This window comes from Battus philenor, unplaced genomic scaffold (assembly GCF_028537555.1).
Source record: "Battus philenor isolate CCGP_79_NKW_IND1 unplaced genomic scaffold, ilBatPhil1.0.hap1 SCAF_13, whole genome shotgun sequence".
NCBI lineage: Eukaryota > Metazoa > Arthropoda > Insecta > Lepidoptera > Papilionidae > Battus > Battus philenor.
This window is the reverse complement of record NW_027181675.1, coordinates 8,411,406-8,424,178: the sequence shown is the minus strand read 5'-3', so window position 1 is coordinate 8,424,178 and position 12,773 is coordinate 8,411,406. Positions and strand designations below refer to the sequence as shown.

The 12,773-nt window shown below is 30.0% G+C and overlaps 2 protein-coding genes across 5 annotated transcripts in view; one reads left to right on the top strand and one right to left on the bottom strand.

Moving 5' to 3' along the window:
- The window catches only part of Eip63F-1 (Ecdysone-induced protein 63F 1), a 27,474-nt gene extending 16,151 nt beyond the window's left edge, over nucleotides 1–11,323 (top strand). For 2 of the 4 annotated variants that reach the window (XM_068777099.1, XM_068777100.1), the window contains exons 4-7: nucleotides 4,995–5,138; nucleotides 8,881–9,013; nucleotides 9,728–9,876; nucleotides 10,253–11,322. In XM_068777099.1, coding sequence (XP_068633200.1) covers nucleotides 4,995–5,138; nucleotides 8,881–9,013; nucleotides 9,728–9,876; nucleotides 10,253–10,275 — 449 coding nt within the window. In that variant the 3' untranslated portion in view covers nucleotides 10,276–11,322. Of the gene's footprint in view, nucleotides 1–4,235; nucleotides 4,326–4,994; nucleotides 5,139–8,880; nucleotides 9,014–9,727; nucleotides 9,877–10,252 lie in introns of those variants that run through there. The other 2 variants (XM_068777101.1, XM_068777098.1) reach the window with 2 other exon arrangements.
- LOC137933237 (NADH dehydrogenase [ubiquinone] 1 alpha subcomplex subunit 6-like) lies at nucleotides 11,134–12,773 on the bottom strand. The gene is made up of 3 exons (XM_068777102.1): nucleotides 12,562–12,773; nucleotides 11,931–12,046; nucleotides 11,134–11,478 (listed from the first exon to the last, which is right to left on the bottom strand). Exons 1-3 carry the CDS (start codon nucleotides 12,680–12,682, stop codon nucleotides 11,350–11,352), a joined length of 366 nt encoding a protein of 121 aa, XP_068633203.1. The 5' UTR covers nucleotides 12,683–12,773; the 3' UTR covers nucleotides 11,134–11,349.

Genomic DNA, 12,773 nt, shown 5'->3' with positions numbered 1-12,773 from the left:
GCGCTAAGAGGCTCCAGAAATAAAATACCTGAGTAACTTTAGAAAGAAATGTTTCAAAATAAAGAACGCTTAATAAAGCAATTAAAATAAGCAGTAATTACAGCTACATTATCAGTTTCATCTTCTGAATATTTTGGTACTCATCCCCTTGAAACTATGATTGTACATCAATCAGTAAAATCGTTGTAAATCGATTGTGTTAGAATATTAGAAAATTCAAAAATGCCTTTTTTAGTGAATATGGGGTTTTTTCTCAACATTTTGTGATCAGCCAATGTTGTTAACTTTTACGGCTTTGACTTATTTTTATTGAACGGTACTTTGTAAAGCGTTTGGTACATATCGCATTTAAAAATATTTTTTACAATCAGTCTTGATAGTTTTCTTTACAGAGGTTTTATTCCTTTTCAGAAAATTCCGTTGCTAAAGAGGTTTCTGAAATATTAGAAAGTAAAAAAGTATGAAGCATCAAAACATGCAGTAAAATTTATAACTCATCAATATAATAACTAATAGTATTTGGCAATACTCCAAAAGCAATTTGATCAGATGATGTTTAATATCGTAGTCTTTAAATCGATCCTTGAAACAAAAGTTTTCCTAATCGATGAAAATGACTCAGCAAATCATTAAAAATTAGATTTCTTTTTGAAATAATTGAATAGTAAAAAAGGATAATTATATCACATTTGTATTATAATGCAACGAATAGCAAGAACATAGGTTTATTCGTTTTTCGAGTTTTTATAACGTAAGTATATAAAGTACTAACAATTCGTTTAAAGACCGAATATCTGTTTTACTATGTGCTTGAAATTATTCAGGTTTCGATAGTTTAATATCAAACGCGGGTGTCACGTACAATTTGTTTCGATATTTCTCAGCAAAATTTAAAAAGGGTCGCAAGGTACCGTAAAATTTCGATTCATCGGCAACAATATGAGTTTCATTCCACAGCAGTCACAAAAATTGTTATTACTTTGGCTGAAATAAATTTTATAATGGAAAAAGATGTTGTACACAGGTTAATTAGTAATGAGTGTAAACACTTCAAAGGGGTAAATGTATAACTCATTGACTCCCAATTAACGTATGGTGTATCCTATAGGTCATTGTAAAGATCTTTCGGCAATGCCTATTCCTTGCTGTGGGCCTCTATCGGCTGGCATGATAATGACGTTGACATCTTATACCAAGAATCAAGGATTTCAAGAATAATAAATGCCATTATGACAATTAGTACCAAAAAGGGTTTTCAATATTCTGATTACTACATATTTAAAATATTTATTGTTTACTACTACCTGCCATGTTCTGCCAAAAATAATTGGCTTTTGGCATTCCAATAGAAGAAAACAAATTAATATAACATATTTCAGAATAACAGTTTACGCGGATGATTGAAAATAGATTTAAAAACTTTAAAGTTGGAAAGCTTTTACACTTATAACCAAAATATACAGAGTATAAATATTTTTAATTAGTTCATCCTTTTTGAACAAAAACATCTATAGAGGTTTATTATTGTCATTTTTTATTTATTCAAATATTATATAAGGTTTATAACTGTATAACAAAATTTGAAAAAAAAACTGGAATCGAGATTGAAGGTATAGATCAGTCGTTACAGATATCATAAACGCCATGCTTAACGGGCGGGTTGACGTTTGCAGTGTGGTATTATGGTACGTATTATGATACGCATAGGTATCTGCTGCCTATCCTTGTAAACTTGTTTGCGAACAGTGGCAATCCTATATAATTAATACAACAAAGTTTAAATTATGTAAGATTGTGTCTCGAAAATCGAACCTGTGACTTAAAATCACAAGATACAATCCCGCTGTGCTACCAATGCTCAAAATTTCGAATACGAAAATCAATTTTTTGAAAATGATGGTTATTATATAAATAACTGTTAATTAGCTATCATTGATCGGTTAAAGCGGTACAATTAGTTACTATATTGCATTTTATTAAATTTCAAATTTCCGTAGTTATTTTCTTATTTTCTTATTTATATCCTTATTTTCTTCCTATGGGACATGCCCTATATTAACCATATAATTTCAATATTCGATTTCTTTTTCTTGAATTTTTTTTATATCTGCATTGCAAATTTTCACTTGTGATATTGTTTTAAATATTTAGTATTTTTATTTGCTATAATAGTTGTCACCTTTATTATTAAAATATGACGTTCATAGATAGCTGTAAAAAACTTTCTGTACGAATATCAATAACATTATAACTAAATGTAACAATTTTAACAATTCACAATTGAAATTATTGCTATATCGTTATGTGCTATTGCTGTTAATTTTATTTGTATATTAAAGTACAGTAAAGCAGTAAAGTTTTATGCTCACTTTGAATGTGTGCTTAATACTTGGTTGGATGTCCGTAATACTTTCACACTACATTTAGATGTAATAAGGTGTTACAACGATGTAGAAAAATTAATGTGCGATATGAATAACAAGACAATTTCTGATGAAGGTTCCTTGAAATATATTTTGTGTTATGTATTAACTTTTGTCAAATAACTAGTTACTAGTTTATTTCTCTGTAGAATAATTAATTTTCTTTTTATTAATTTTGTTAATATCATGTAAATGAAAAGTTAACATTAAGACAATTTCTATTATAAAATGCTTAAAAAATTAATCATCATGAAGTAATTTTTGTATCAATTCCATACATAGCAAGTTTTAAGAGAATTATTATTTAATCTTTCATATTTTTTAATATTTTGATAGTGTATCTATAAAAATATACTTAAAATACAAATATTCTTAACAAACAAGAAGGTTTTTTTTATTTAAAAAATAGACGTCTATATTATGTTAATCAAAATTAACTTATCAACCTTTTTAATAATTGCAGATGATTTTATACAAACTTAATGACGAAATACATTATTGACATTTGTTACTGCAATTCTAAATTTATAAGTCATGGCTAAAAGGGTTGTAATATATTATATCCTATATTATCGTTTTGTTTTACCTGGAGCTGCAAACATCATTAGGATATATTTTATTTTAAGAATGTACAAATACTAAAATTAAAAACATCGCCAACATTTAGGTTAATTATTACTTATTTAACCTGTCGTTTTTACGTTTTATGAAAAATTAGTTTTACTTGACTATGTAGGAGTTTAAAGTATTATCTTTCATGATAATGTTAATCTGTCAATAACATCGTAAACAAGCAAGGTTATCTTTTGTTTTCTGCTATGGCGGGTAAAATCGGACATAGTATTTAAAGAAGAATTTAAAGGAACTTTATTAATAATACTGACATAAAACGGCTTAAAAATAAGTTGCCTATAATTATTATCTTTTTATAAACTTAAAAATATCATATTGATAATCTTTAAAATCTCTCTTTTTAACTGTTTAATCTAGTAAAAGAAAGCGGAAATTGGCAGTATTTCAAGTTCTATTATAACACTGTCAGAATTTGCGCAAATTCAAAATGTATTCAACCGTATAAAAGCAACAACTTACACTATTCATCTAATAGTTACATTAGCTAACGCTCATAAAAATGAACCACTTTGAATCTATCCTTTTAACTCAAACACGAAGACGTTCGAACAGCTCTATTCCTTTACCGTATTCTCAATGTTTATGAGATATGAATAAGATATTTCAGTAATCTTTATATTTTATTAATAGTTTCCATTATATGGACCAAAAGATTTACCAAACAGATTAAAATAATGGAATTTGATACATTCATACGCATTTTTCAAGTGGCGGTGGGAGACCCACCCACACACCACATGCACGAATTTATTTTTTCTTCTTTAACGTGAAAAAGAAAGAGTGTGTTTTATATGGTGTAGTTACACAAAGTTTGTAATTGACCTAAACACTCGACTAATGATCTCTGCTTTCCCACTAATAGCGTCCGAATTTTAATTTGAATAATAAATCAAAACTGAAAAGGAATGTGAACGAAGTTGTCAGTAATATGAAGCGTTCTAAATTGAATGCTACACATATTATACATTTACTCGAATCGCTTACAGTCTTTAGTAGAATATTACAGTGCAAGCTGATAACAATCGCTCATCAAGCGACATGTTCTCATACAAATATCTGAAAATTTAGAGCCGCAAGATAAGAAAGGTATGAAATACGTAACATTCATGTTAATCTTTTGTCAATATTGTCGTCATTATAAGGTGAGAAGTAGACAGTTTGCTCATTACCGTTCGTGTCAGCAGATCCTAACTAGTTTACGATGAAATCTTAAAGAGAATGTCAATTTAATTAATTTCATTATGGCTACCCCTAAGAATAACGAATTCTGTAAGTAAATAACTTATTCTAAGCACCTATTCACTATAAAGTACTTCTTTATAAACAAGTACATGTTTTAATACAACTTCCTTGTGTAACTTTGTGTTTTTTCCTTTGGAAAACTGTTTTTAAGAAAGTGGATAAATCCACAACTTTTCAACTATAGGTGATTCTTTAGAAAATGTATTTTTAAAACTAAGGATAACGAACTTTTTTTGTGTGAAGTTTATTTTTGTGCGATATATTTTATCATGTCTAGTGGAGCGATAAATAGAAATAATACACTCCTTTGCTTCTGTAGTAACTAGCAAAACATATAATCTAACAAATTATACTATATACCCTTCATTTTCATTTATAGATATATGTTCAAATCAGAATATAGATATCATTTATTTCATTGTTTCTATTTAATTTTTGAAAACAAACATGTCACATTATAAAAAGCCTCTTAGATCATAACCCTCCTAGGTTATGAAGATGATTCACTATTGCTGTTTCATACAGAGTACCTTAAATTACTAAAGACAAGGAAACACTTACTACCTTAACCAAGCATCTATCTAATCTCGCGTCAACAGTAATTTTTTTTAAATTAAAGGTTTAAACCTATTTAATTTCTGTTTAATTATTTATGAATACTTTCCATACTTCTGGTAACAAAATCTTATTTTCTAGATCTCCGAACTGCGTTTGGTCTATTGGACCGTGACAGCGACGGTCACGTGACAGCGGCTGAGTTGCAGTTCATGCTGCGCAATCTCGGTATACAGGTCAGCGACGACCTCATCTCGGACCTAATTAAGGATGCGAGTAAAACTGGTAAGTCGTACTCGCCTCCTGTATTACTCCTTCTATATTCCTAAATATTTCTTTAACATACGTTTTAATTGCAACCGAGTACAAAAATAATGTTTTTTTTTGAATAAGCCTCAGCACCTTAAAATTTTTGTACGTCTAAATGTATAGTATAAAAACACAGCGTCAATATTGCAAAAAAAAAATTAAAACCTTTTTATGTTGTTATGAAATTTCTTGCTTTTCTTGGAAAGATTGATATTATAAAAATTGCACAGATAATTTTAACGCCATGTTTAACGTCTAATACGTGTACTGTGTTCAAATTTACTACATTTTAACGTTTTTTCATGACAATAATAAATTTTCGGCAATATTTTTGTTACTTTTGCGCTCTAGTCAAAGGTGAACTGTTATTTAATACTGAGACTCTGTGACCCGCTTATAAGCTAAAAAACCTCATCTTTGCTTGATATTGATACAAAAAGTATAACTGTTATTAATAATTATGACGCAATATTGTTAGCGGTGTTGAAATAGGCCTAAAGAAAAAATAATTATAAATAAATTTCTTAAGTAGCGAAACCATACAAACGACAAAGCCAAAATAAGATTAGTATTACTAAAATACACGTCCTTGCTATCTATGCCCGAAGTCAGCGTCGCAGCTGCGTTTTGATTTGATATTCTGCCAAAAACGTACTCTAGTTTTATTCATATTGAAACAAATCCATCTCGTGGCATTTTCACCCAGGAATATTTGTTTCAAGTTACGGGTGCACCAAAACAGTATCTTTGTATGCTAAAATTAGGTTTATTAATCCGTCGCTTTGTGCCAAATATTTATATGAAATCGATTTTCGTGGAATATTTGTCAATGTCAAAATGAATATCGAATAATGGAAGTCAGTTTAATCGAGGAAAGTAATATACACAGATTGTTTAGCGATGGGGTGCGATGGGGTGGGATAGCGTGCAAGCGTAGGTCGGCTTCCGGTGACCTCGCACCTGTCAAGGTTATCCTGATCGGCCCGTTTCGTCAATGTACGACGCTCATTATTGTACGTAACAATGTATGCCATCTAACGTTGTACTGATTTACGTTAATTGGTATAACGATATCTAATTCAGTTTTTGGAAGGGCCTACGGGGCAGTAAATTTTTCCCTAGTTTACTGTTAATTCCGCTTTTCTTTTCCTGACTTACGTTGCTACTTAGAGGGTGCAGATTTCACAAGTGTAGGCGAGAGGCCTACTCCCTAGCCTACACGATCTTAGTCAAAAACTTCTTTTAAGGCAACGAAGCTCGAGGGCTTCTCGTGGAGCCTCGGTTTAGGCCTCTACATACAACAATTTTACCGAATTAGGAGGCCGCAGATCTCTTAGATCGCTTTAAGGGACGCTTGTGGGACGCTTGGATGGAAACCCATGAAGTGGCCAGGCTCGAGAGCCCCCACGTGGAGATCTTGAATGACCAAAAACACTGTGGGTTTCTAAAACATGCCTGTTAGTCTCCATATCTTTTAGAACGTTATGTTTAAAATAATCATAGTTTTAGCAAATGTTTCTGCTCTTCTCATGGCTCTATAAAAAAATTACAAGGTTTCAAATCTAGACTTCGCGGCGGCCACTTCTCTTCAATATGTCGTTTCTTGGGATCATTCGACTTCCATGCTTTTGTAGACTTGGGACAAGTAGCCCCGTCCTGCGGGATCTGGGTCGTCCTGTTGGACTTGTACCCATTAAGCTCTTGAAGCATGGGAGGGTTGCAAGAACTTTGTTAAGATTTACTCTTTATATGTGAGGTTAGTGCAATTATTGTCCAGATTTTAATTCCAAATTCATATGTATCATAATACAGTCATTTAATATCAATTCTGAATTCTAAAAAATATATGATGTGTCGTTTTCGATTCTTCCTTGTTAATGTCGATTTTATGCGTTGCGGTGACCTTTTTATACCTTCATTGGGAGAAACTATTAGTGCTGTCTGTTGACGCCAGTCGAAATTATAAAGTTCCGTGATTTAAATTAATGATACATATAAAAAATTAGATAATGAAAACTTGACTTAATTTATTTTCTCCATAAAAATATTCATATTTCCAATAATTCTTTGAAATTTTACTACGCGATGACGCTTCGAAAGATCAAAGTTTAAGTTTTTTGCGTTCTTATTTGGACAAATTCTGTTTCTACACGATATTTATGAACAATAGACTGTTTGTAGTGTACTGAAGTTAAATAATTGCTTTTTACTGAAAATTTCAATACTATGAATTTGTACAACCTTGATTTATGTTTTGCGTTGAATAAAATTTTATAAGGCGTGTTTAAAAAAACATAAATTAATAGCTGAATACTAAAATTAGCATACTGTAGTGTGTGGTTACAGATAATTACATTTTCGCGTGGTTCTTTCAAAGAACTATATACGAGCCGTCGTAGCGCAAGTCAATTCTTAATAACATAGGCAACACTTTAAAAAATTAAAAAACTAAGCCTGCGAATGATTGATAAACGTAGTTAGAGTAAAATATCATTAGTTTGTACTTAAATGTAGGTATAATACTTATGTTAGATGATTTATGTTTAGGTAAGTAATAAGGACATTCCCTTAGCTAAATATTTTTCAAAACTAGTAGAACCTCTGTCAATAGCTTCTTGTAATAAAGTTGTAGATAAAAAATATCTAAAGCGCCCAAAAACTTCAGAAGTAATTATTTTGTAGCAATTTGAAAACAACATATAGAAAAATTTTTACATGTTTGCTATAATTTGTTAGTAAAAAAATACTTTTTATTTATTTATACTTATGCAGTTAATTATTACGTCAATATATTATGTACGATTTCTGTTATGTTTAAATTAACTTAACACTTGCATTAAAAAAATTTAAGAGCGTAACATTGCCCTGTTTTTGATACAAGTGTGAGCTACATGGCAATGCACAATTTACATATGTTAAATAGATATGTATGATATGATTTGATTTGTTAGAATGTGTTAGATCATACCTTACAAAACTATTCAAATGCATATGTCATAATGAAATGTTAGGAAGGAAAATCGTATAGCCAAAACGTAGAACCACACTATCCAATAAAAAGATGTACATTATCTTCAAAATTCTGTATCATTATCATTTCAGTCGTAGAACATCCATTGTATTCAGCAGTTTTCTACGACTTTCATAAGGTCATGTGTCAACCTTGTGGATGGAGGTTCTACGCTGCATGGTTTCCACTCCAAAACTTTAAGACCCAGCGGTCATCTGAACTGCGAGTTGTGTGTTCTGGCCAATGCCATTTCAACTTACTAATCTGCTAGGCTTCTTTTGTTTGTCTATGAATATCCTCATTCCAGTATCGATCTACAAAAAATTAAAGTATACAAATTACTACCTCTCCATATTCTTAAACTATAAAAAGTGATACATGGTTTTCAGGAAAACAATGGATAGAATTTTCGGATAGAGTTTAATCGTATCTTAAACACATCGCATGTAAACACCAGAACTACTTTAAGCTGCAACGTGAGACCTGAAAATTATTGATAAATTCACTTTTTTCAGGATTATAGTATAGTTTTTGAAGCTTTTGTTTGTCCTTTTGATAGGTCAGGTTATTATCAGACTGTAAATTGAGAATACTTTTAAACCAATTTATGAAGAAACAAAAATTTTTAATGCCATAAACTTTAATAAAAAAATACAAAATGACTTCGGTTTGATGTTCGAATTATTAAGATGTAATATTATTTTTCAGGAAACGGCCTTATAGATGAAAACGAGTTTATGCAGTGGGTTACGAAGATACAAGCGATACAAGGTATGGACGTGAGCGCAAGCGGCGGTGATTCCGAAGAAGAAATCACCAGGGACCTCCTCGCAGCCTTCAAGTAAACCCTAAACATTTCTAATAATTTTTTTTTAACATTCATAAATGGATTTATGCTATTTTTAAGATTTTGAAGACAATGGGGTCGTGATGTTTGAGTTATTCATCATTTTTATTGGACAACGTAAGACACTGTCTAACTTTATTGCTTTTACAGTTTCAAATGTAAAGCTTGCTGATTCTGAATTGGCGAGCTAGAAATGAAATTTTAGTAAAAAATAGATTATGTAAAATTGAGACTTTTGTTCCTGAATTATTTTTCCTAAACAAAATCACCCTTCCGACCTCACAAAAGCTCTTTTGTAAAAATAACGGATTGTCATACAAACATTTACATTTTTAAATAGTAGTTATTTAATAGTAACGACATTTTAAATGTAGCCAAAATAAAATCTTTTTTTCTTTAGATGTCAAAGGGTTGATTAAATATTTTATGACATCTATAACCAACATTATAATATTTTTTAATAAAGGAGAACGTTTTTTATTATTTAATTATCCAATGGTTAATACATATTCTGTGACATCTATAATCGGCATTGAAGTGTCTTAACGGTGATCGTCACGTTTTCATAAACTGCTATATCGCTTCTCGTAACGAATGTAATTTATGAACGTTCCCTTATGCTGAAGGTGATGATAACATAAATTCAAAAGTACATATAAATGCCTACTTGAATAAAGATATATTGAATTTGAGTTTGTTATCAACTAGAGTGTTCGACCGCGATGACAACGGGTACATAACACGCGACGAGCTACGTGCAGCGCTCGAGATGATCGGCGAGCCGGTCACGGACGCGCAGCTGAACCAGGTCCTCGCGCTCGGCGATATAGACCACGACGGACGCATTGACTACGAAGGTACAAGTCTATCTACAGAAAAAAAATCAAATCTTTTATTTTGTCTAACTATGGAGCAAAATAAAATAACTTCAACTGTCAAACGTGTCATTAATGAAAACAAAAAAGTGTGTTACGGATGCTATAATCACTGTTATTAAAGGGTTGCAGTGTACGAAATAGATCAAAACTGTATGTCTTTCGCAAATAAATTTCTCAAATAAAGATACCTTTAGCCTTAGCTTCTTAGTCTTTTATTAAACATAAACGTCTTTTTGATATTATTTACTAATTTATATTATTTTTCGATAAAACCGTACCTATATTTTTGTAAGATTTTAATTATAATTTTGTACTACATGTCAACTAATTCGTACATTGTTTTATTTTGTTACAGAATTCGTAAAGATGCTGTTATAAATCGTACCTCATTGAGCAAGAAAGACCTCATTAGATATGATAAATGAAAGTGTTTTGGTTATCAACAAATTTATGTCATTTGACAGTGAGTTGGATTGTTGTGGATGTAGGTTCTTTTATACGGTTACAGTAAAAAGACATTGGAAAGTTCTTAGATAATACCTTTTGTAATGTTTGTGAACATATAATGTATACAAAGCTTTACACGTCGTTTAATAAAAATATAAGCCCGAATTTTCGTTATATGCAATATATTACGGCTTTTTATCTTATAGTGAGTAAAAAAGTATATTTTTATTGATCATCAAAGTTATATTAAGACCGACATCCTGGGATAATTTAAATTATCTCCACAATTGCGTATTTTTTATTTAAACTAGACTATAATTGTATCCAATAATTTTCCTAGGTAGGTATACACCTAAAAAAATTTAACAAAAATGTTTATTGTCGATTCAAGAACACTAAAAAATTTAGTAAAAAGCTAATCTCAAAATACCGGTAATAAATTGTCATGTCTTTAAAGAATAATTACCAATCGGTATTATTAAATAACTCAATTTTTTTTAAATATTGAAACATAGGCCTAAAATTAATACACTTATATGATGTATAGATATTTATTTCAGTGTTTATGTCATATAAACTTTTCGTTTACGTAAATTATAATTTTATAACCGGTTCATACCTACCTGTACAAAATCACAAAACATTATTGTAATTTTATGGTTGTGAACGATAATTTTATCGAAATGTTGTACATATTACGTTCGTTTAATTTTAGGCTAATAACTTATGTAACAACAGATTAAAAATGAAATGTCAGTAAGAAATGTAAACGGAAATTTATTTCAAATATTCAAATTTATTACAAAATAAAATATTTTTATACTCATTAAATATGTCTAAATGGTCGAATTTATCAATAATCTTATTTAATCATCGCTTTTACGCGTACCAAGATGTATCAGTTTGCAATTTTTATTCGAACAGCCTTTAAAAGGCATGTGATTTGAATGAACGTGATTAATAAACAATGAGTTTGTTGTTGCTTTTGTTTTTATTAAACCACCTCTAATCAACGCCTGCTACAAATTTTCCAACAAAATCAGTAGGTTTCTTCTCTGCGGAGGGATCCCAATGCGACAACATGTAACCTTTTTGTTGCCATTGATGAGTTACTTCTTTTAGTTCCATATATCCCTAATAAAAATATGTTAACTATATTTATGTATTTTGTTTATTAAAATTTTTTTGTATACCATAGACAATAAATAGAGGGAAAAAAGTAACAATTCATATGGTACAAGAAGCGGTCTTACCACCCGAGGCGATATATATATATATATATATATATATATATATATATATATATATATATATATATATAATTACATGCATATAAATATTTACGTGGGAAAAGTACTACATAAATACGAATAATAAAATGATGCTAAACAATATCCTATTTTAAAGGCGAAAGAAGCAGTCTTTTACACTTTTTTTTTACACTAAAAATATCACTTAAAAATAAATACCGTTAATTCTATGTTGGATACAATTGTAATTTTAATAAATTATATGTAATTCTATGATACAATACCAACTATACGAACAAACAAAAAGATAACAAATGAACTATTAAAAAGTATCACCTTAATAACCAAAATATCGATTACTCGCACATCAGTTACTTTGGCATGCTTGTAAAAATTCTCTCTTAGTTTAAGGCGGCAGTCTTCTTCAGTCTTAGGAATGTCAAAAAATTTTACTGAAAATAAATTTAATAAGTAAATTAAAACAGATAAATAATATTAGCGATATTTTTACAGAAATTTAATTGTAATATTGTTAGTTGTCTAGGAACTAATATACATGTTTGCCCAAACAGTTATGACTAGAACATATCATAAACATTTCTTATTATTAGATAAAAATATTTTTTTTTTATGCACACGACATGACATAGGGCTATATTAAAATAATTTCAAGTCTTGTGTAACCGCGTAACGCGGTCAAAATCGCATGCTTCAGTATTTCCAATTTTCTACAATCGGTAGTGAAAACCACAGATTTACCATACAAACCATCTCTATAACATTCATAAAGGTTTAAGATGTAGGATACATTGAAAATCGAATGAATTTGTATATTTATATATCTATATATATATATTGATTTTAGTATTAATAAGTCTTTTAAAAAAAGATCTATTCCTCTTGACAATATAATGCATCTAGTTCAAGTTAAAAGCATTGTATATCACCATATGCAATAGATTCATACTTATGTAGGGTATGTATCGATAAAAGGCTCTGTATAGATTCTTAACTCGCGTGCGTGCTTCTGTTAAATTTGAAGACATCACTGGTCGAACAATTCGTACACATGTTTCCTTTCCAGCCATTTTAAAGTGTACTGGCAAAGCGAACCAATTCAAGTTTTTTGTTAAATATGGAAAATCTTTTTAAATAGTAGGTTAGGTTAGTAGGTTTACA

Coding starts and splice junctions, on each gene's coding strand:
- LOC137933237 (XM_068777102.1), bottom strand. CDS start 12,682: ATGGCTGGAAAGGAAACATGTGTACGAATTGTTCGACCAGTGATGTCT. Junction 12,047..12,561: donor TCGATACATACCCTACATAA/GTATGAATCTAT, acceptor ATTTATTTTCAG/TAAAATTTTTTGACATTCCT. Junction 11,479..11,930: donor TCGATATTTTGGTTATTAAG/GTGATACTTTTT, acceptor TATTTTTATTAG/GGATATATGGAACTAAAAGA.